General features: G+C 43.1%; 2 protein-coding genes across 16 annotated transcripts in view; one reads left to right on the top strand and one right to left on the bottom strand.

The window, feature by feature from the left end:
- MCF2L2 (MCF.2 cell line derived transforming sequence-like 2) overlaps positions 1–21,931 on the top strand; it is a 145,774-nt gene that overhangs the window by 68,638 nt on the left and 55,205 nt on the right. The window lies entirely within an intron of this gene.
- Positions 2,961–20,483, bottom strand: B3GNT5 (UDP-GlcNAc:betaGal beta-1,3-N-acetylglucosaminyltransferase 5). 8 transcript variants are annotated; one of them, XM_039713654.1, is made up of 5 exons: positions 20,352–20,480; positions 13,028–13,145; positions 11,689–11,769; positions 6,158–6,261; positions 2,961–4,860 (listed from the first exon to the last, which is right to left on the bottom strand). In XM_039713654.1, the coding sequence occupies exon 5, from the start codon at positions 4,518–4,520 to the stop codon at positions 3,384–3,386; it is 1,137 nt and encodes a 378-aa protein (XP_039569588.1). In that variant the 5' UTR covers positions 4,521–4,860; positions 6,158–6,261; positions 11,689–11,769; positions 13,028–13,145; positions 20,352–20,480; the 3' UTR covers positions 2,961–3,383. The 8 variants fall into 8 exon arrangements, with proteins under 8 accessions (XP_039569588.1, XP_039569589.1, XP_039569590.1 ...); XM_039713655.1 differs by lacking the exons at positions 6,158–6,261; positions 11,689–11,769; XM_039713656.1 differs by lacking the exons at positions 11,689–11,769; positions 13,028–13,145; positions 20,352–20,480 and adding an exon at positions 18,528–18,642.

Raw genomic sequence — 21,931 nt, 5'->3', positions numbered from 1 at the left:
ATCACGGAAACCCAATTTTAGCTGAACTGCAGTTTCTAGGCCAAAGGGAACAATTAAATAAAAAACCCCAGAAAACAAAAAACCCACAACAAAACCCCCCTGCAAGAAGCCAAATGCCACAATCGTGACTTCATTTCCTTTGTTCTCTTCTTCACTATCATTTAGATAATTCATGCTTTAGTTATGCCCCTGTCTTATACACTGAGTTACCTGATGCAAATGACTCCATTTGTAAAAACCCTAACCTGATACATTATGTCAGACAAATTGGAGAGACATACAAATCATAATTATCTGAATTTAATTATACCCTATGAAAATACCATGTCTGATCCCCAGACCATCAGCTATTTTCCAAAGGCGCAGAGTGTGATCTGAAATCTTGTGTAGACAGATACACATCTCCAGGGGAATGGCTGCCTGAAGAGAACATGCAAATTGTAACATTAACAACAGGTTCAGCTTCTAATACCTGGCAATCTTATACAGCTTTAGACCTAGATTAACAACAGGTTCAGCTTCTAATACCTGGCAATTTTATACAAAGCTTGGTAAACAAGGAACATCAGTTTTGCTTTTTGCACACACCAGGGGCAGGGTGGGGGAATGAGGGGCAATTTGAAGTCCTCTTGTAAAAGGGAACTCAGAACAACATTTAAAAGTATCCGAACTGATCCTGTCAGTTACAAAGAAGGCAACAAGAGATATTTATCTTTCATGTATTCTTAGGTTTTTTTAAAAGAAATAAGTCTGTTTATTCAAAACAAATTTTACAAAACAACTGTCTTTCTGTGGTACAGAGCAAAGTTTAAGAATAAATATTGAATACTTTGTATAAAAATTAGTAATATCAAAGGGAAACTGATGCAAACCAAACAAACAGATAAAAAAAATAGCATTAAATATGCTGTGCAACAATGTCAAACTCTTAATGAGGAGTGACCATTCAGGCTGATACAGTTTTATTTGAAGTAAAACCTATCAGCCCTGCATTGGAGCACTGAGACTATTGTTAAAAAAGATTCCTGATGGAAGTGTACAAATCTTCATTTGTGTTTAGAACCAGAAAATATGAAGTTTTCTATGTCTCTTCTATTTTTTTAAAGGAGTGCCTTCATGCTTTCCTTTTTATTCAATGAGCAACTTCTTTTCACTGCAGCAAAAGAAAATGCATACTACAAACATCAAGGCCCTTTTAAGATTAAGAAACAATCCAAACAAAGCTCAAACCAACTGTAAAACAAAGTATTTCAATGGTCAAAAGTGATTTTCAGATAATGGCAACTACATTTAAGCAGCGTTTTAGATGTTAGCTAGATAAAGCTACTTAAAGATTACGTTACTTTTGCATGTATGAGTGAAAACAAATCCCAACACGCAGATATGCTGGAAGACCATAGTCTTACTAGCACATTTTGGTTGCATACTGCATATGAAGACCCTCTTTCCCTTCAGTGAACAGGTGGCTTTTCTAGCAGTGCAGTTTTGCTGTGCAGCTTTGTTGATTTAAACGGCTCACAAGAAGTCCAAAATCTGATGAAGCAGCTTTCCTTCAATATACAATACTTTCTCTATATGTGCATTTATTTTCTCTGTATGCAACAGGTTATAAAGATCTACATCCCCAGGACTATTATCCATTTGTTTAGGCAAGAAAAAAATTGGATTTGTTCCTTCTGAAGTATAGCTGTTATACTCGTCAGTCATTCTGACACTGATAAATGACTTCTTTGTGAGCTCTTAATATGCCCAACATTTGGGACCAGCTAGGAATCTTACTATCTTCCTTCTGCAAAACCAATTATAGAAAGTTACATGTTTGACTTCGTTCCAGTAGCTACCTACCCTCCATCTGAACAGCTCAGAGAACAGTCAGCAAGCTCACTCCTGGATTCTGTCTGCACTGACAAATGCCATTATCCATTCAAGCCAGAAAACCTGCAGCACAGCTCCAAGAGCAGTAGCAGTGTTACACCAAGTTTACTACTCACAGCTTCAAACTAGCAAGTCCTGTACAGCTGCCACAGGTTTGACAATTAGCAACTAAGATATCTGTCCTGAGAGTCTGTGAAGCACCATGACTGAGCTGTGCAGGGGCTGCAGGCAGCCTACAACTCTGGCTCTCTGCAGTTCTTTATGGCACCACAGGACAACTCATAAGGGCTGCAGTTTGCACATCACTCAGCTCTGTTTTGGCTTACAAAGCACAGGCATTTTGTTCCTTTCCAAGTGATATTAACATTGAGATATAGTCAAGGTACACCAAACCAGCTTGTTGGGTTTGTGGACACCAACAACTCTGAAATTTTAAAGACAATTTTGACTTCAGGAGAAATATTTTAGTTATTATGATTTGTGTACTGAGTTTGTGTGAATCACCATCTCTCTATCCCTTCAATGCAAAGTTTGTACAGAACATATCCTCCCTCTCTGTTAGTACAAGCATGAAATTTTGCTTTTTTAAAAGTCTTTAAATCTTAAACTAGCTGTAAATAACATTCCCAGGGACTTTTTCTTGCTTTTCACCTCTAGAATACTGGAAAACAGAAGCATTATTAGCAGAAAACTAACTTAACTTATTTGCTTATTAAAGATTGGACTTTTTAAATGTGCTGATTCAGTTTTAGGAAGACAGAGAAATATTAGCCCAACCAGTCACATGAGTAGTGTTTGGTCTTTTGTAGCTTCAGGTTCTAAAGGGAGTTCCTTTGTTATTTAAAACAATCGAGTCAGAGGGCATCCAAACACTGTTTCCCTATCTCAAAGATTTGGGCAGCTTTGAGAAAACAATTGTAGCAGGTCTTCACTTCTAGCATTCACTATTTGTCAGCTGTGCAGGTCCAGACTGACTTTGTATGAAGCACTGAGAAATGGTGAATATTTGTAGGGAGTTTACACTACCTTAAACTACTGTGATAGTCTCATTCATCAAGTCACAAGTTCCTCTTTTCTCTTTTTGAAAGGCCTACTCCATTCTGATATAACAGAGGGTTTTTTTGCCACATGCCTTAGTTCACACAGCTTTTATAAAAACCATCAAGACTTACTGACAAGTTCAAAGAAATAGATATTTTCAACAAGCATTTCAAAGTCTAGAAGTCAAGTCCATTATAGTTCACTTATAATCCAGATTTGCATCCCTTGAAGAGTGTAAAAAAAGAGGCTACAATGTAAAAAGTTGAAGTACAACAGGAAAGCTATTCCAGTAAGTCTCTGAACAGAATCTGGGACCCTGGGACCATCTTCTTCCTCTCCCTCTGCCCACCCCAAGTATTCACGTGTAAATTTTACCTCTTTCCATGTTTACATATATTTTGGATAAACACCTAAAATGTTGTTGCTCTGTCTTGGCTCAGTGGATCTTCAATGCAGATATTCAAGTATTAAGAAAACGCAGCTGAACAAGGATACGTGTCCACATAGTACAGTTTACAGAGAAGCACAATATTGACTAGTCTGCAGTACATCCTACCCCAAATCCCTGAAGTGATCTTTTTAACTTTGGGATCTGTAGCCTGCTTCCAGAGCTGGCGGAGATCATCTACGTGTCCATGAGATGTCATCATCTTGTTATAAATGCAGGGATGATATGGAGCCTTTCCTTCCCCAGAAAAGAATACATGATATTGTGGTACAATTCCCATTTTATTGGCACAGAGACCCATGAAAACATCATCTATATAAAGACTTGTATTCAGAGTCAATGAAGCCTCATAGACTTTAGCTGCTACATCATTTGATATTACATAAGCAGCTCCTGCTGTGTAGTCAGGGTAAGAGGGCCACTGGTACATTTCATATGGAACATAGTATTTGCTACTCTTGTCTCTTACGGGAGGGGATCCACGATGGACACGACCAATCCAGAGATCTTGAGCACCCATTTGTGTGAGACTTTGGAGATAAGCAATGAGATTAGGCATATGGATAAATATGTCATCATCTGCAGACATAATGAACCTGGCATGAGGACAGTAGGCATTCATCCAGCTAAACTGCAAAAGCAATTTAAGAGTAAGATTGTGAAAAGTATCCAAGAAGTCTTGCTGAATCAAATCCTGGTATTTCTGGTCTTCGAGCTCAAGTTGTCTTTGCTGCTGTGTTTTCTGCAGATGGCGTGTTGGTTGTCCTAAAGCAAAAAGGGTTTTAATGTTGGCATTAAGTTGGGAACGAACATACTTCTCATTACCCCACGTTTGTCTAATTGCATCCCTTCGATGACGGTTTTCAGGAGAAGACTTCACAAACAATAGGAGAAGGACATCCTGCTGCTGACATTTCTCTCTGTGGTTGATCAAGTACCGGTAGCTTGATACTCTGTTCAGGTTATCCCTGCTGATGGACAGGCTGTCATTCACAAAATGGTAGCTATTTATGAGGTATCTGTAGGAATAGGACTTCATATGGCTCACAATGTGATTATCAAACGGTACCCAAAAAAGCATGAGAGACAGTATGAAGCAAGTGGCACATATCTGCAAAAAATGGCATTTTCTGACTCTTCTGGGACTAACAAACATTCTGATGCCGTTTTTATAATCCTTACTCTTGTTCAGGATCAGTGTTTTTACAGTGCCTGTATTTTAGTTTAAGAGCACAGTGTCACCCTTCAAGATAAGTGTCCCTTGTAAGGCATGATGTCTTTCATTCAGTATCCTTGTGAAGACAGCTTTGTTCACAGACTTCACAAGTCATCTTTCTCAAAAAACGTTTTTCTTTGATTGAAAGAACACAGGCAGTTTTGAAAGATGAGACTTGCAGATGAGTATTTTCCCTTTGGGGCATCTTGAAACAAAGATTACAGTTCTAGTTGGAACTTCCAGTGTTTCTTTCCTTCATGAAGATGAACACCTGCCAATTCTGAAGAGGGAGAGGAGAAAAGTTTAGGTTAGTATTAACACATTCGGTTTTAGGTTTGGTCATGGAAATGAGCTGATTTCTCAGTCACTGCCCATCACCACCCACATACACACATCTGTCCCACTCCTCAAAATGACAAAAAAGAGCCGACTGGCAGCAAGTCAGAGGCAGTCAATGGCCAGGAGCAAGCCTGCAGAGGCCACTGAAAGACGAGACTGACACAGAAACCTCTCTCTTAGAAACCCCCACTGCCGCGGGGGTTAGAGGGCAGATGACAATCTTAAAATTCCTCTAAGGCCGGAGAGCACCGCACGCTACAAACGGCCGGGTTTACAAATTGCCTTTTGGGCCGGCAGTCCGCTGAAGCCGGAGCCAGGCGGAGCCCTGCGACTGCTCCCGGCCAGCGAGTGCCGGGCCCGCGCTCGGGGTCCCGCCCGGCCGCGCTCCGTGTCCCCGGCCCGCCGCCCCCTTGCCCGCACCGCTCCTTCCCCCACAACAGTCAGTCTTTGCCGGCCCCGCCGCGCCGGCCTGAGGGGAGCGGCCGTTGGGCCCAACGGCCGCGGGGCGTGAGGCGCCGCGAGCCCGCCCGGCCCTGACCGCGGGGAGCCTCAGGGCACCCGAGATACCGGGACACACGGGCTGACACACAGACACACAGACACACAGACACACTGGCTCTGCCCAGCCCCTCAGGGCACCCGAGATACAGGGACACACGGGCTGACACACAGACTCACAGACACACAGACACACTGGCTCTGCCCAGCCCCTCAGGGCACCCGAGCTGCAGGGACACACGGACTGACACACAGACACACTGACACACAGACACACTGGCTCTCCTGTTAGGCACCCCCGCCACAGGCACACCGCTCGCACTTACAGCGCTACTGTCTCTGCTACCGGCCAGGCTTTAAGTGAAGAATCCAAGGCACAAAAAGCCCCCCAAGTCCAACCTTCTTGCCCTGCACGTTAAAATTTGGTTCTTGTAGCCGGAGTTGTCTCTGCTGTATCATAACCAAGAGCAGCCTGAAGCAGCGACTACTTATTCATCCCATAAAAAGCCAAAAATAGCTGTCAAGCAAGAAGTGTAGGACTAGCACCATAAGGAATGACATCCCACCAACTAAGCACTTGTTGCATGGAAACAACCCCAGAAGCAAGAGAACAGAAGCTATCACTTTCAAGTCAGAAGTTACGTGCAACACAAATATTCTGAGACTGTTTTAGCCATCTGAAGTCTTGCAGTTAGAATAGCATGATGAGAACACAACAGAGTATGCAGTGATAAGAATACCTGGGGCAATTTTGTGGTGCTCCAGGATGGGGAGCAGCTGCTCAAAATGGAAACCATGCATTGGCGTACCCGAGGATTGCAGATTGTAATGCGTGACAGAAGAGCTGTATGGGCAGTTTGGTGAATAAAAGTCAGTCAGCACTTTTTATAGTATCGGTTTAAACCCTTTTTATTTTGGAAACATGAAGTTAAACAATACACCTCAGAGTTATAAACTCAGCAACTTTACAATAGAACATTATTGCAAAGCTTACTCTTGCTTCAGATGAAGCACAGGGATGCAGACAAGCTGGAGTGTTACAGAAACTTTTGGTGGTTCCTTTTGAAGGAGTGGGTCTGAAGCTACCAGGTAGTCAGGTTGTTCACTGACATCATAACAAACTTAAAGCAGAGGACTGAAAGCAAAGGGACCACAAGGAAATCTATTTAACCACCTGAAACAAAGTTTACCTTGGTAAACATAGGGATACTCATCACGAAATACAACTTTTTTAGATTACACCTGGATAAGAAGTTCGAGAAACAGTCTGCAATTGCCAAAGCCATCTGGTAAAAGGAGACAACAGTCAACACCACAGATAAAAAGGACATGGTCACTGCAAGCTAGCAGTGAAACTAACCTACATGACAGTTATTCCCCACTAGGGAAAAAAACAGTCTCCAGAAAATAACCAAAACCACCAACAACACTCAAACCAAACCCACACATGCACCAAAAAAATCCACCACAAAACACATCATGGAAACAGCTTTAAATATGGAGCAGGTAGCAGGGGACAAGAGGCATGCGTAGACTCAAGTTTTCTGCTCCCTAGCACCCTTTCCTTAAATCAGGATGCTGGAAAGAGAACTTAAACTTTTCCTATTAGGAAAAAAAAAAAAGGCATAAAATTAACTGGCTAAGGGCTGGAACAGTCTGGTTGTCATTTCCTTGTTCTAGTTCAGTGGAATTTGATGAACCATTAGTAAACAAAAGTTATTCAGAATCCTCCTCAGAAAAATACCTCTCGGGTAAAATTTTAAAATGCAACTATAGATGAACAGTACTGATGAAATTTAAGAAGGTCTATACCCACTTGCCCATCTCTCTCCAAAAACGCATGGAGATGTGCACTGTAGGTACAAATGCACAAGCAGAGTCTCTCTGATTGTCAGAACTTTTTATAGCCCAGTTACGAGACCCAGCCTTTGGACTTAGTCATGTTGTCCTTCCCTTAACAGGAAAGCAGGTTGAGACACCACAGGAGCTATTTGCTGCTATTCAAATTCCATCATTCCAGGAAAAGAAAGCAATCCAATTCACCAATGTGTTCTCCCTAGCAAGAGGAAACACCATGGAACAGAGATAAAACTGTGCTTGACAGTCATTTTTCTGACCATAATTAAGGTGGTTTTCTTCTTGTTGTGCATTTTCTTACTTGTGGCTTGAAAGCTGTTAGATCCACTCTAATATTGGAAAAATATTGTAAGAATCATGGATCCACACACAGTTCCTGTAACTGCCTTTATTTCCGGTAGATTTAAGATTAGAGCTGCCTGTGGTATTTCCCCTAGTTGCAAGAACCGCAGGTTTTGCCATCCTGTCTTTGCTGAAGGAGTTTTTTATTTAACCTTTCACTACTTCCACAAGCATGACTCACTGTAGCAACTGTTCACTGTTCTGTGTTTTGCATCTGGAATATATTCTAGGCTGAAAGAGAAGCTGGCATAGTTTGACTTGCAAACTCAATAGTTTGTAGAGTGACCACTATGGAAAAGCAAATCTTTAGGGACCTATTTTAACTTTTGAAAAAAAGTCAGTATTAAGTTTGTTTCAGGATAGAAGTAGAATAGTTTTGGAAAGTCAACTAAGGAGAGACAGACAAGACACATCCTAGAGAGAAATAAAGATACCCTAGACATGAGACACCAGAGGCACAGACCCTCACAGGATGAACCACAAACATTTACACAAAAGACATCCAACATGGAGATTTTTCCAACTAACACCACCCTGATAAAAAACTAAACCCAAGAGATGAACTAAGACTGCCCAGAGAGAACATCTCAAAGCTCCCAGCTTCAAATTTTGTCTTGTGGTATCATACACAAGCTGGACTTCAATACACCACATCCCGGCACAACCTGTATTTTAGGACAAAAATCATGATGTATAGTTATTTTTCACTCTTCCACCTACTACAGAAGATTAGTTCAGATCACAAATGGCTTTGACAGGATATACCAGGAAACACTATTTGAAATAGAACCATTTTTTACAATCAACTTGTAGCAACTGGCCCTTTCATATCAGCAACTCTTGGTGACAGTTCAGAAGATTTACCAGAAAGACTGAAGACCTCAAACATTACCTAGTTCCAAATAGAACTAATCTGAAGAGCTGCTGCTTTCTATGTCCATATTTTGTCCTTGGCTTTTGGGACAGCCTCACAGTCACTCTGCCCTTTCATCTTTACCACACCAGCCTTCCACAGCTTGCAACAGCTCTGGAGTTTATATAGTTGCTCAATAATCCAAATTCAGCTCCTCCCATCCTCTTACCCACAAAAAGCAACCTGCTGAATCCCTGAAGGAAGTATCAGAAAGTGGCTAATTGAGGTCAAGCTGTGCCTAACCTAAGTGCACAATAGGACTCAAGGGTTTTCTTTTGTAGAACCAGATGTAACATTGTATCTAATGCTTTCAGTCTTTTCAATTCTAAGGCTCTGGTACTACAGAAATTTTGAAGCCCGGGACAGGCTTTTGCTTTAAGGTCAGGTTAGTTCTGTCACATGAGTCACTCTGTATCAGCTTGACACTGGAGTGGATGCCCAGGTTAGAAGGCACATTGCAGAGATGTTTCAGCTCCTGTTTCAACTGCACTTCATCCTGCTTGCTCCATCCTGATGTCAGATGTGACATGAGATGTCCTCTAAGCTGCAACACCACTTCTACAGCACTAAAGGAATGTGCCCAGCCACAGAGGTGACAGAGGCAGATATGTTGCAGTTAAAGCTGCGTGGGCCAAGATTATCACTGGCTGACTTAAAATTCAGGGAGATGTGTCAAGCCTAGTGTAAGGATGGGACAATCCTGAAAAGAGTGAGTTGGATTTTCTTGAAGCTTTCAAAATCTGTTTAGAAAGGGGCTATGGGGTCCAAAGAACACATCTTGATATGTTTGAGAGTTTTATTTGTTAAGTAGAATTCAAAACCTTTTTTGCTGTGCTTGAAGCAATTTAAACAGTTATAATTCCTGTGAAATTGAACTCTCCCATCTCTAGTATCGATTTTTGTACTGTTTACACCCAAAGTCCAAAGGAAATCTAGTCAAGTTCACACATCAAATAAGCCGTCAAAACACAGGTTTATAAAGATTTTTCATTATGATTGAGTAAGTGAAGATGATGAAAGTATGTGTCTAAGTTAATGGGAGCAAAACCTGAATGGACTTTGCTGCTTACAGATTTAGCTACAAGATTATGTAACCCAGGTTCCTCTGATGGTTTTTCTGTTGCTGACATGTCTTCATAAGTCATGTTATCTGTCATCTCTTCCCAAACCTATGTCCTCCTTCTTCACTTCCCATTTTTTAAAAACTTCTTATATATTAAGCACTTATATATTAATCTTCAGGTTCTTCTTTTATGTGAGCTGTGCCACAAAATGAAGAACAGTAACTGGCACTTCTAGGACTTCCTGCCATAGTGACAGATGGTCACATTAGGAAAAAAAGATGCAGTAAGTTGCTTAGCTAAGGCTGCCTTCCCACATAATTTGCAAGCACCAAGATGAAAAGAAGTCACAAATAGCCTGCAAAGAAAATAATTTCAAAAAGGTAAAGACTTCCCCTATTACATCTTGTTCTGTCCAAACTGTTGAGAAATGGAAGCCAATTCAGACAAGCATTCTTGAGGAAAACATGGTCACAATGGCAATGGAATTAACAAAAAGAAACAGTCCTGTGCTCCAAAGATCTATGAAAAGTTTAGAATCAGGTCACAGATGTTGCATCAATAAGGAACATAATGCAGCAATGACTGACAGTAGCTTTGCAAATTTTTTTTCAAGAACATATAACCCATCTTCAGCAACTTCCAATGCAGGCTTCACCTGCTGCAAGCTCTTGAGTTTGCCTGCAGCTCCTACTCATGGTGTAGTTTCCTGGGATGATACATCAGCATTCTTACATGCTGTCTGTGGATGTGTTGAAGACTTCTCAGGTTGCACAGACACCTGGCTTTCCATGAAGATGAACATCCAACACTTTCCAAAACACAGACTCCTTAAATGATTCTGAAATTGCTCAGTCAAGAGGAACCCTCTTATTAAAAACAATGGGCATTGAAGCACAGCACTTTGTCCAGGGAAGTTCTGTATCAGAATAACTACAACACCACCTATAAAAATGAGCCTTTTGAAGCTGTGCCCAATTGCTGATTCTCACTGATGGCTAAAACTTGCAACTACTGAGCAATGTCGGCAGAGAAATTAAAAGGATGGCAAAGCTTTAGATGGCAATTGAGTAAAGCAGTTCAATTCCTACAGGGCTGGAGGCAGAAACAGGTTATAAATGCTCAGCACTGCCAGGAAGCAGCTAATTGCCAACAGAGATTTAGTTTCTATAGAGGTTTTGCACTTACTGTAACTATTGGGTGGAAAGAGAATTATTTCTTCTAATTTTACACTATTGGTTGGAAAGAGAGAATGATTTCCCCTAAAATGAGCTGAAACTTCCCAGCTGCTACAAGCCAATGTAAATGGAGACATCTGCCAGAAAGGATAGATTTGCCTTCTTAAATGGCTTTTATCAAGATCAGTTGTCCAAAATAGCCACTATGAAGATGGCAGGAGAGGAGCAGGACCACATCTTTCAAGCATCAGTCTACATTAGCCTGCAGTTCTCAGTTATTTTAACCTCCCATATCCACTGCAGACTCTTCCCCACACAAGCTGGAAGGAAGGATGGCATTTTCCAGAATGAGTCTCCAAAATATGAGTCATTTACTTCAAGGGATTTTGCATAAAATGCACAAGCACCAACATGAATTTTTTTGCTTGACATGCAGCAGATGAGGTGAAAAGAGCCTGTTTTTTCCACTGACAGTAAGGATAATATTCTGAAGTTTCTGTCTGTCATTGACATGTCTGAGGCCACATGTCCTCATGTTCTGAGAGGAGGGACTAAGTTAAGCACTTAACTTCCATACAGACAAGTCAGAACTCTTGAGACTCAGCTACAAAGGCTGTAATGGCACCTACTGTTCAACCCACCACATCTGTTTTGGCAGCAATGAGCTCTAATGCTCTGCTCTCTGCACTGAGCAGCAGTCTGAATTTATGTAAGTTCATTTCCACAGTGCCAGCATTTAAAGACATACGACTCTGGCACACATTCCTTCCTGCTCCCATGCACCAAGGCAAAAAGAGGTAGCAAAAGGGTAGAGCACATTAACTGCAGCTGTTAATGCTACCCCATTACTATAGCCTCTGGAAAGTCATCTCCCTCTCCATTTTATAGTAGATCATTTCTGTTTGTATTTGGACTCTTACCTGGAAGCTTCTGTGCAAGTAGTGTAAGGAATTTTCTAGTGATTATAATATCACTCCCAGGATATTATAAATACAGCTTGCCTGCAAAAGTGGGCAAGGACAAGAGGTGTTACAAAGGGCTCATCACTACTTTCTATACCACATTACTGTATTCACCTCTTTACAAAAGTGGATTGCAGACAATCTTGCAAGAAGGACATCCCATTAAACATGGCACACTTTGAACTGAGCACTGAAGAAAACTATTTTCCCCATACTAGAGAAAGCAATTGTGAAATATCAAGCAGTTAAGGGTCCAGTGCAAAACTCAACACTGGAAGACAAGAAATTAAAAATTCCCTAGTTTGGCATTAATACTGAATGTCTTTGTTTCATAGCATGCTCCGGTTGAAGAGCTACAACCTCAGGGCCCCACCTAATCAATAATTTTTTTAGGTGCCTGTTTTAAGTAGGCCCATTCAAATATTTATTTGAATGGCCCTACTTAAAAGATCTAGAGGTGTTATTTCCTGCCTATTTTCCTCACAAACCCAAGGCAATTTCTGTTGCAGTCTGCAGGCCATACTTGAAGATCAAGCTGAACAACTATCTGAAGCAGACTTTTTCCATGCTAGCTACCAAACTAAAACAGGAGGTCAAGTTTCAGACTGGCACAACTAACTGTAGGACTAGTTCAAGCTGCCTTTCTATGGGGCCTCTCAGAAAACCTTATTTTGCCCAGCAAGAATACTTAAAAATAATGCAGTGAGTCAGAAGGTGTGTGAAGGGCTTGTTTAAACTGAAGGCTAACACCATTGTACCATGGCCATTTCTAGATTTTAAGATTTTCATTCCAGAGTAAATATTCTCTCATCTGCTTCCCAGTCTATCCCTCTTCCTCAGACAATACTGTAGCCTATTAAACTAATTCAGCATCAAACTCCAAATGGATGTCCCACACTGCAGCAAGAGCTTGGATGTTGCATGGGCCCCTACAATGTAGGTACTAAGGCAGGAAGACAGACAAATGAGAATTTGTAAATTCAGTTTTAGATTAGGATGCAGGGTGTTTTGTGCCAAAGTATTGTGGTTTTCTCTTTCAGTTAGAACAGTGATGACAAAACGTGTTGGAATTAAAAATGTCAAATATATGGGTTAACTTGAAGAGTATGGGAGTGGTGGGTTTTCTTAGTGCTCTATCAGACTAACTCTCCCTGTTCTGCACTGGTTAGCACAGACCAGAGGTGAACTCTTGAGTCCACATAGCCAGGAGTACCATCCCATCAAGACTTCCCAAATCATCTCAGTTGCTCTCTTAAGCATGGCTCATTCAACTCAGCCAAGTCTCATGCTGACTTACCATCCAGACGCCATTTATGCTCTATAGACAAGTCCTGCATCACTCTTTTCTGCTTCAAATCCTTTCCCAAACCTACAAGTAGAGCCCAGGGAGACAAATCTTCAGGTTTGCTTGTAACCTGCAAAGCACATCCACAAGAATTTGAGGAAGCTGGGTTGCAGAACACTAGTGCTTGTTCCCATTCTAAGATCCCTTCAGTCAGAACCAACACCACTTTTACTAAAATCTGTTCCATCAACCAGGAACATAGCCTGGTTTTCAGTTTTGTTGTCAGGGCAGTATCCAGGTCTGCAGTTTCAAGGCCATGCTTTCTCCACCACATGCACACACCCAGCAAGGTCCAATGCTATGCTGAATCCACCACGCACAAGGCACACACACACACACAGGTCTAGTAAGTTAAACTATAGGATCAGCCTAGAAAGGAAGCTGCTTGTGGAGAAAAACAATACTTCTATCAACATCCGAGGACGCACGTGCATAAATAATTAATTATAAAAAATGAGCTTTCTGATTAAGGATAATGAGGAAGAGAACCTCTTTAAGATGACCGCTAATGGCTCATCCCCTCCCATGAATGTAGTGGAGCTGCCCTACCACAACACTTCAGAGGCCTCCTCTTGAGATCACCAAGAGCAAATATTGCCCAAGCCACTCCATCCTTCTGTACACCCACAGACCTACATAAGAAGAGACAGTCATTGCCCACTGTTCTTTGGCTCTGAACAGTCTGCCCTTGTTCATCCTCACCCCTCCCATTCACTGCTGTGCATAGTGACCACCAGCACTTAAGCAGAAAGAGAAAAATGCTGTATTCTGCTGGAGGCTGAGGGAAGAGGAAAGTTGTTAATGACCCTGTCTGCTTTTTGCATAATCCCATCTAGTGGGTTGTCTTCTTTCATTCATAGGAAATGCATCTATTTGAATCAAGCAATCAGCCTGTCCGATCATGCATTCATTTCTTGTTTAGCATTTGTACTGCAGTTATTTTCTTGAGAGATTAATTACCATTTGGGGTAGCTCAGCAGTAATTTAATAAAACAGTGCAGATGCTGTGTAAATGTGAAGTTTATATGTACTATATACACACACACATTTTCTATAAAAGCATGAAGTACCAGTTATCCAAGATATATTAGCAGAAGTTAAAGAACTTACATTTTTAACTACTTTAAAATTAAAGTTCCACAAACAGCACCTTGAATTCAACTAAAGAGTCACTTGAGGAGAGTCATTATGCAGAAATAGGAACACATCAGACTGTCCATTTCTCCTAACTTCCAGCCTTCAATTCTGAAAGCATTCACAGTTTTCACAGACCAAATAATAGCCCAAAATAGTTGTAGCATTGAAACTGAAGAAACGTTATTGTTAGGAGGCACGGAGATAGTTTGAGTAACCAAGCTCCTAAACAAACAAGCACTATCCAAACCTGTAAGGTTCATGCTCTCCAATCTCTATTTGTATAAAAAATCCCACTTCTTGGGAAGGGGCTGTCAATTAGGGGAGAAGGTTATACAAGACGGCAAAGTTTTGCTATTGTATTTGATGAGCTGGCCACCAAAAAAGACCAGAGAGGATAACGTTTCACCACTGATTTAGCACTTCTGTGACACCTGGATTCACCTATCCAGTTATCCTTTTCCATTAGTTCAGTAGTGAAATGTTTAATTTCAATTATTTTATAATTACATAAGTTTCAAGGTTCTCATGTGGTTTGCACATTTTAAAGTTTTCAAGACAGTCAAATATTTCACATAACAAACTGATAGTTCTTTGAAAATTTAAAAACAGATTCAGTACTGAAGGCTTCTACATGCATATTCGGGGTCTCCGTGATTGCCTCGAGCCAGCCAGAAAGACGTAAGCATTTCAGATTTTAGGATAATGTGGATCGAGAACCATCAGCATATACAAAGGAGCTGCAGATTGGCTGGGATAATAGCGGTGCGAGGCTTTGTTTAAGCCTGTCTGCAAACGGGGTGGGATGAATTCCATTAGTCCTCTCCTACTTCTGTGGGAACTAAGGAGAATTTTGGCTTTCATACAGCCTCTTCTGCAATGCAACAAGGGCAGGGATTGAACAAGAGATACGTGCCTGCTCTTAGTTGTTATTAAATATGGGGAGCAGGACGAGCACAGGCTCATGGCAGAAAAGCGAAGCAAAGCACAGCACCGCTCCTTCCCCACCCCATGCACTTAGGAGGAGCACTGAGGAACAGCATCCTGCAGTTCCAGCTCCCCATGGCTCAAGTGCGTTCCCTGAGAGCTGCTAATAAGCAGCCACAACAAGCCACAAAACAGAGGGCTAAGGAAAGAGTTCCTCCGGATGCAAATCAGATCAGAAAAGTCAAACAAAGAAGCGGCTAAACACTCCCAATATGTTTAACAAGTAGTGAGATTTCTCCAAGGTGGCAATCTTAGTAAATTAAATGAAGGAACTTGTGTATTTGCATTTAACCAGAAGTGCTTGTCTCACCTTAGGGGAAAGGGATAATAGGTCACACTTGTCAATAACATCAAGAGACAGTAAAATAATATTTTTACATATATAAAAATACATGTCTGTTGTATACATGTGTGTATATACACATTCACCAAAATTCTGTGACACCAGACTTCTTTGCAAGATTAATATAAGGCCAAGAATGTAACAAACTACCTACAGAATTTGCGCACACACAGCACCAGATTAGGAACTGCTGTGAGGGCAGTGTAGTGGAACGGGGTTAAAGCAGAAATTACAAATGCAATTCAATGAGACAGAACAACAAAATACCAGTCTGTGGACAGCAGAATGAAGCTACAAAGATGGGAGCAGAGGCTTGCAAGGCAGGGATGACTTAAGGATGACTTAAGAAGGAAAAGCAAAGATGTCGCTAAAGAAGCCTGATGGTTCTAGAAAGTTGAACTTGGAGAACAATGCACTAGAAAGCCAGTATTTGTAATTACCACAGGACTCTCTCAAGGCTTGCTGACAAAGCAGCAGGAACCTCAGCAAATAATTAGTCATAGGTATGGTACTTTTGCCACTCTTATTACCCACTAGAAGGCTTCCTACTAAAAATGTAGTGAATAAATATGTTACTGGAAAGTCAGAAAGTTACAAGGAAGAAAGCACTTTGCGTGAAAGCACTTTGTGTGGTTTTAACAGTAAAACACATGGATTGCACAGTCTGGTCCACAGGCCAAGTTAAAGACTAAGCATCCTTTAGTTAATTAAGTCAAGGAGCAGAAAGTTCATCCTCTGTTTCACATTCCTTACGAAAACACAGCTAATCGAGGGCTGAGGGCACAGGGCTGCAGCGCTGTTTGTAAACTGCCACTGATGAGTAGCAGTTTAAAGAACAAGAAAAACTAAGTTTTCCGCCCTAAGACCAAAAGGTCTGTTTTGTCTGACAAGCCTCCTCAGGTCTTAGTGGAAGTGAGACTGGAAACAAATGATGCAGGATACAATGGGAGAAGAAATGTGAACAGTCTTAGCAGGCCAACAGCATGTTCAATTTGAAGAAACTTTCCCTAGCTCTAAATGCAAAGGACCAATTAAATCCCTTCCTTTGCTGCCATGTCCCAAAGCACCTCCAACCATATGCTCTGTGTTGACCAAAGATGCTCTTTATTCCCAACTTCCTGCCTCACCTGAGCTGGTGAGGTTGAGCTGCTGCATCTGAAAGGTGATCATGTACCTTCAGAGCATGGTACAATTCCTGGAAGTTCTGAGTGACCATTTTTATTCAACTTTTAAACTACATTCTGAAATCTGGAGTTGGTAGCAGACAGTCAGCCTTGACCTCATGAAACTGCTTTGCAGAAAGCCAAGGCAGGAAATGGTCTTTGTGGTCTTTGTAGTACGTACATGCATGTCCCACTTAAACAGTCCTGCCAGCTAAGTTGCTTTTGCTTACAACAACATTCCCTTCTTCTGAGGTCATCTTGTTTAAGCATCCTTGGGATCTGTTAGATTTTCTGAGTTATTTGGGCATGCAGCAGCCACAGCATGTCCAAGCCACAATTCTGAGTTGAAGATGAGGCTACACAGCCAGCCAAACAACAAGTAAACTTCAACACTGCTACGGGTTCATTCTAAAATGTTGCAATTCCCAAATCAAGGCGTGTCATCATCCTATTTCTATGCATGCTGATGGTTTCCCCATTGACTATAAAATTTAAGTTGTGTATCTTTCCAAGATCCTTCCACAGCATTCTTCCCTTTGCTGCCAGGGGCAAATGTCCTACATGGCAAACTTATGATAGAGTGGAACCTCTGGTATCCATGACTATTATTTCAGTTTCTGAAGACTCAGGAATTCACAGGTCTCAGTTCAGGATCTGGACCATAATCTCCCAAATGTTGTAAAGAATCCAAATATACGTCTCCTTTATCAGAGAAAAATCCTGCTTTCACTTCTGCCAACCTGACAGAGGTGGGCGTGCTGCTTTCCACAGGAATTTAAAGGTTTGCTGAATAGTGAGACAGCCTCACGTGAGATGTGCACGCCCTAGGAAGCTAAGAAAAGTATCTGACTAAACTCTGCAAGTGCCATGTGGAAGGAAGAGCTGGTAGTGCAATGCTCATCCATCCCAGTAGTGCTCATCCATCACGTTCTGGTTCCCTTCACCTCTTTCTGCCAGTCCCAAGGCCCAGCCAGACCCACTGCAGTAACAGCAATGACACAGGGAGGTCTCCCAACAACAAAACCCACTCAGTACTTCTGTACTTCTAGTAATCAACAACCATCTTCAAGGGTGAGGATTACCCAGGCAACTCCTCAGGCGCAGAGGGATAACCATCGCAGAGGACACGCTCAGTACACCCCGGGTGCTGTAACACTGTAGCTGCAGAGTGACACCAAACACATCAGCCACTGGCATTTCCAATGATAAGCCACGACTTGCATTGTTTTCCACATGCTTCTCCCTAATCTGTAGGTGAATTACCATTCCTAGCATCAGTACTCACTACTCCAGTTTGGCCAGATGTCAGAGAGATTGTCCCAACTGCTGCTTTGGGCAGCAGGAGCAACCAGTTTGTTTCTCAATAATTTGGGACCTCAGAGAAAGCAGAAAGTGATACAGTTTTGTTTCACTCAGTGGAAGACAATCAGTAAGCAGATACTATTATATTTCCAAGCAGAATAACTAACAAACTCCAAACCCCTTACCTGAAAAAAAGCCCACATTTTTACTGCAATATGATACATTTCTGTAAATAGTAAATGGTGGACTTCTATGAAACTAGTTCTGGAAAAAACAATCAGTAACTTCCATAACACCCAGGTCTATGTGACAGTCCAGGCTTCTGGAATACTGCTAGAATATTCCATAGCTGTTAGCAACAGTGCCTTACTGTCTCCTGCCCTATTCAACAAAAACCCCTTAGTTGCAGCTATTTTTCCTTTAAAAAAACAATCCGTTCCTTTTCTAGACCCTTTCCCTTTCCAACTGCTAGAAGAAATGCAAGTATCGAGGAGAAGTGAGAACAAGAGAGCATCATACAAACCAGGTTTCAACAGCTGCACTGGTAGTTTCAACACTGCTGCTAAAGATCCTCAGGCATGCGCCTGGGTAGCTCCGAGCTGAGGATGCTGCAGCACGCACCGAGTTCTGCACTGTCCTGCCGAGTCAAGACAGTTACAGGGGTTCTTATCATGCTCTTGCAGTCCATGCAGTTGCTCACACCGGCATCTCCCATCTCCGGATACTCCCATGATCTTGCGCAAAGCAGTTAACGAAGCTACTGTTCCCCAACAGCTCAGGTGTTCTCTGTGCTCCCCGCAGCGCGGACGAGGCGCTGCGATTCTCCCTCTCCTGGGGTCCCGCCGCCCCCAGCCCGGCCGAACCCGCGGCTCTGCCCCGCGCCCGCCTCCCGGCGCGGCAACAAGGGCGTCCCAGCTCTCCCGAAACCTTTGGAACCCAGGACAATCGAACATACCGGGAAAGCCGCGGGCTGGAGGACACCCCGCTGTCCCCAGGGGCTTTCCCCCGCTGGCTGTTGCCGCCTCCCGGCAGCCCCCAGCTCGGGGATGGAGATCCTCCCCACGGCGCCCTCCCCCATGCCCGTCCCCGAGCGCCCGCGGAGCCCGGGAGCGGCCTGGGAGGGGCGGCAGGCAGGGAACAGCAGGCAGGGAACAGCTTCCAGCCACGCGGCTGCGGGCGCCCCTTCGGGGAACAAAGGCGGGAGCCGGCGGGCTCGTCCCCGCACAGCCCCCGCCGCCAGCCTCCCCCCTCGGCAGCTCCGCAGCCCGGCCAGGAGCACAGACAAAAAAAAAAAAAAAGAAAAAAGAAAAGAAAAAAACAAAAAACCAACCACAAACTTTTTTTTTTTTCCCCAAGCTTTGCTTCGCACAAACGCGAAAGCCTTCACTCTCCTTCTTTTCCCTAAAGTGATTTCTCCTGCCGATTTTTCCTGCGGGGTGCCCAAAAACCGCTCGGGGCGGAGGCAGCTCCGTGCCCACGTTCCGCGCTCAGCGGGCGGGCGGCAGCCCCGGCGCTCTCGGGGGCGCGTCCCCGTGTTGCAACGCTGGGCTGCGCGGAGAAACTCCCAGCCGGATCTGCGAGTTTCTTGTGTGGGAATAGTGGAGGAAGGAAAAAAAAATACCACACTTTTCCTGCAGAAAAAAATTTCTTTGGAGGAATAGGAAGCCGGGAGGGGCTGCTGGAACAAGGGGCGGGAGAAAACGGCGCGCCTTTGAATGGGTTGTTTCACCGCAATGCTCGAGCGGCAGCGAGTTTTCCCTCCAAGGCTTAGGGCATGAGAAAGACCCTGAAAGGACCACAAAAAGCCTGATAATTTTCTGGCCTCTTTTTTCTTCTTTCTTTTTTTTTTCTTTCTTAAACATAATCGACTGCCAGACAATCAGAGGTTTGGGGGGAATCTGCTAAAAGGTTACATAGAACAGACATCAAAACTACACTCAAGTTTGGGTCTCCTTTATCCCAGGAATTTGAAATCCCAAACCCCAACCAGACTCTTCTGTAGGACGGGAGAGGGGCAAACGCGTACGGCGATAATGGATGCGGTCTGCACCGAAACCTTGGAAACAAAGCAGTTGGAAAACTCGTTTGTCCAAAGCAGGGAACCGCAATTCCTGAAACGCGGAGAAGTGAGACACCCTCCTCCCCTGAACAGACCAGCTCTTACAATCCCTGAAGCCAGGCAGAGAAGAGAAAAATAGCATTTAGAAAACCGGAATATTTTCGCTACTTTTAATTAGCCGGCACTCGCTTCAGCCATCAGAGGAACAAACAACCCGGCTGCTCTTAGCTCAGAAAGCGCGAGGGGCAGCGGGACGACACCCAGCAGAGATTCCCGCACCTCACCTACCGATCCGACCGGAGAGCTGCTTTCTCCTCCGCCGGCTTCCTCGGGCAGCACGGACGGCCCGGGCCACGGCGCTCCGCGGCAGCAGATGGGCTCCGGCGGCCCGGGAGCCACCGGCTCCGCCCCCTGCGCCCGGCCCGGGCTCGGCTCGGCTCGGCTCGGCTCGGCTGGGCTGGGCTGGGCTGTCCCGCTGCTCGCGAGCGCCCTGCCCGCCCGCGGCGCTGCTCCCGAGCGGCCGGGCACGGTGACACTGCCGTGCGCCACCAGGGAAAACTCTGCCGTGCGCTGCCACTCGGAGTGAGAAAAGTGATGTGCTGAAGGTTCTAAAGCACTCCTATCTTAAATATTTCTTAGGGGACGCCATAAAAGTTTAGCTAATTGCTCCTCTAGGTCTCCCAGGTGCCAAATAACATCTTATTGCTGGGTAGTTAGTTTGTAGGTCACAGTGAAACTTGTTTGTCTCACTTTGCTGTTGGGAATCTTCAGAGGAGTAAAAAAGAGCATGATTTAGGGTTTCTTTTTCTCTTCTACCTTCCCCACAAATCTTGGTGGCCTCATTACAGCAGCCTGAGGGGAATGCCTGATTCATTGAAGAACATCAATAGTAAGTTAGTCTCCATGGGCAGTAGGACTTAGAAGTATTTAAAAAACAAACCAAAGAAAATGCTATGAATGCGCCTTCGTTGAATACACTTTTGCCAAACTTTTTGTAAAGATAAAAACTGAGTTAAAAATGGCATTCAAATTCACTTGAAAAGCCACTACAGTGCTGTGCCTTGTGTAATTTTGTAGAATCACAGAATCATAGACTTCTCACTGTCCAAAAATATCAAACACAAACCCATTGTATATCTCCAGTTCTTTCACATGACTATGATTGATCTGAATCATTCCTGACCTCATCATTGACTTCATAGAAATTTAACTATTGCATATCATGACAATTAGGGTCTGTTTGTCACTTTGCAACCATAAACCTGACAACATCTTTGTGAGGCAATGAATTGTTTTCTTTTCACACCCAAGAGAGAAAATAGAGATAGGAATACTGTTGTCAAGGTCACCCAGCAAAAGTAGAGCAAGGGTAAAACCTGAGCAGCTGATGGTCCTATGGAAGGATGTGTTGTTTTGCAATACAGGTTTTCCTTGGGAAGCTTCAAGGCCTAAGGAGTTTTTCACTTGCTCTCTCCTTTCTCCTGTTGTGTGTCTTAGTGTGACTAAATGCTTTATAGCAGCCTTCCCAGACTTTTCTTTGTCTGTTTGATTCTGGAGTAAGATGAAATATAATTCTGTGCAATCTTCAGTTCACCTTAGAAGGAAAAGTTTGGAGGTCACTGTGGAGATTTGACATGTTTTCTGAGCAGTGTATAAATAACAATAGAAATAAACCTATAAACGAAGCATCATTAATTTTTCTTACCTAAATGATAATTGTTGATTCCTTCCCCACTTCACAAACACAATAATTGTTCTTTTTTTCCCATACGTTACTCTTCTTTGTAACTTTTAAGTGTCATTTCTGCATTATCTGTGTCTGGATATTGCAGCTTCCAGAAAATACAGCTTCAATGAGTCACATTCTC

Source organism: Passer montanus, unplaced genomic scaffold, assembly GCF_014805655.1.
Source record: "Passer montanus isolate IOZ18808 unplaced genomic scaffold, ASM1480565v1 scaffold29, whole genome shotgun sequence".
In the NCBI taxonomy this organism is placed as follows: domain Eukaryota; kingdom Metazoa; phylum Chordata; class Aves; order Passeriformes; family Passeridae; genus Passer; species Passer montanus.
The sequence above is the reverse complement of the archived record's forward strand: the minus strand, read 5'-3'. Positions and strand labels throughout refer to the sequence as shown.

What these genes read in the sequence shown, in the direction of transcription:
- B3GNT5 (XM_039713657.1), bottom strand. Translation starts at nt 4,520, where the DNA reads ATGTTTGTTAGTCCCAGAAGAGTCAGAAAATGCCATTTTTTGCAGATA.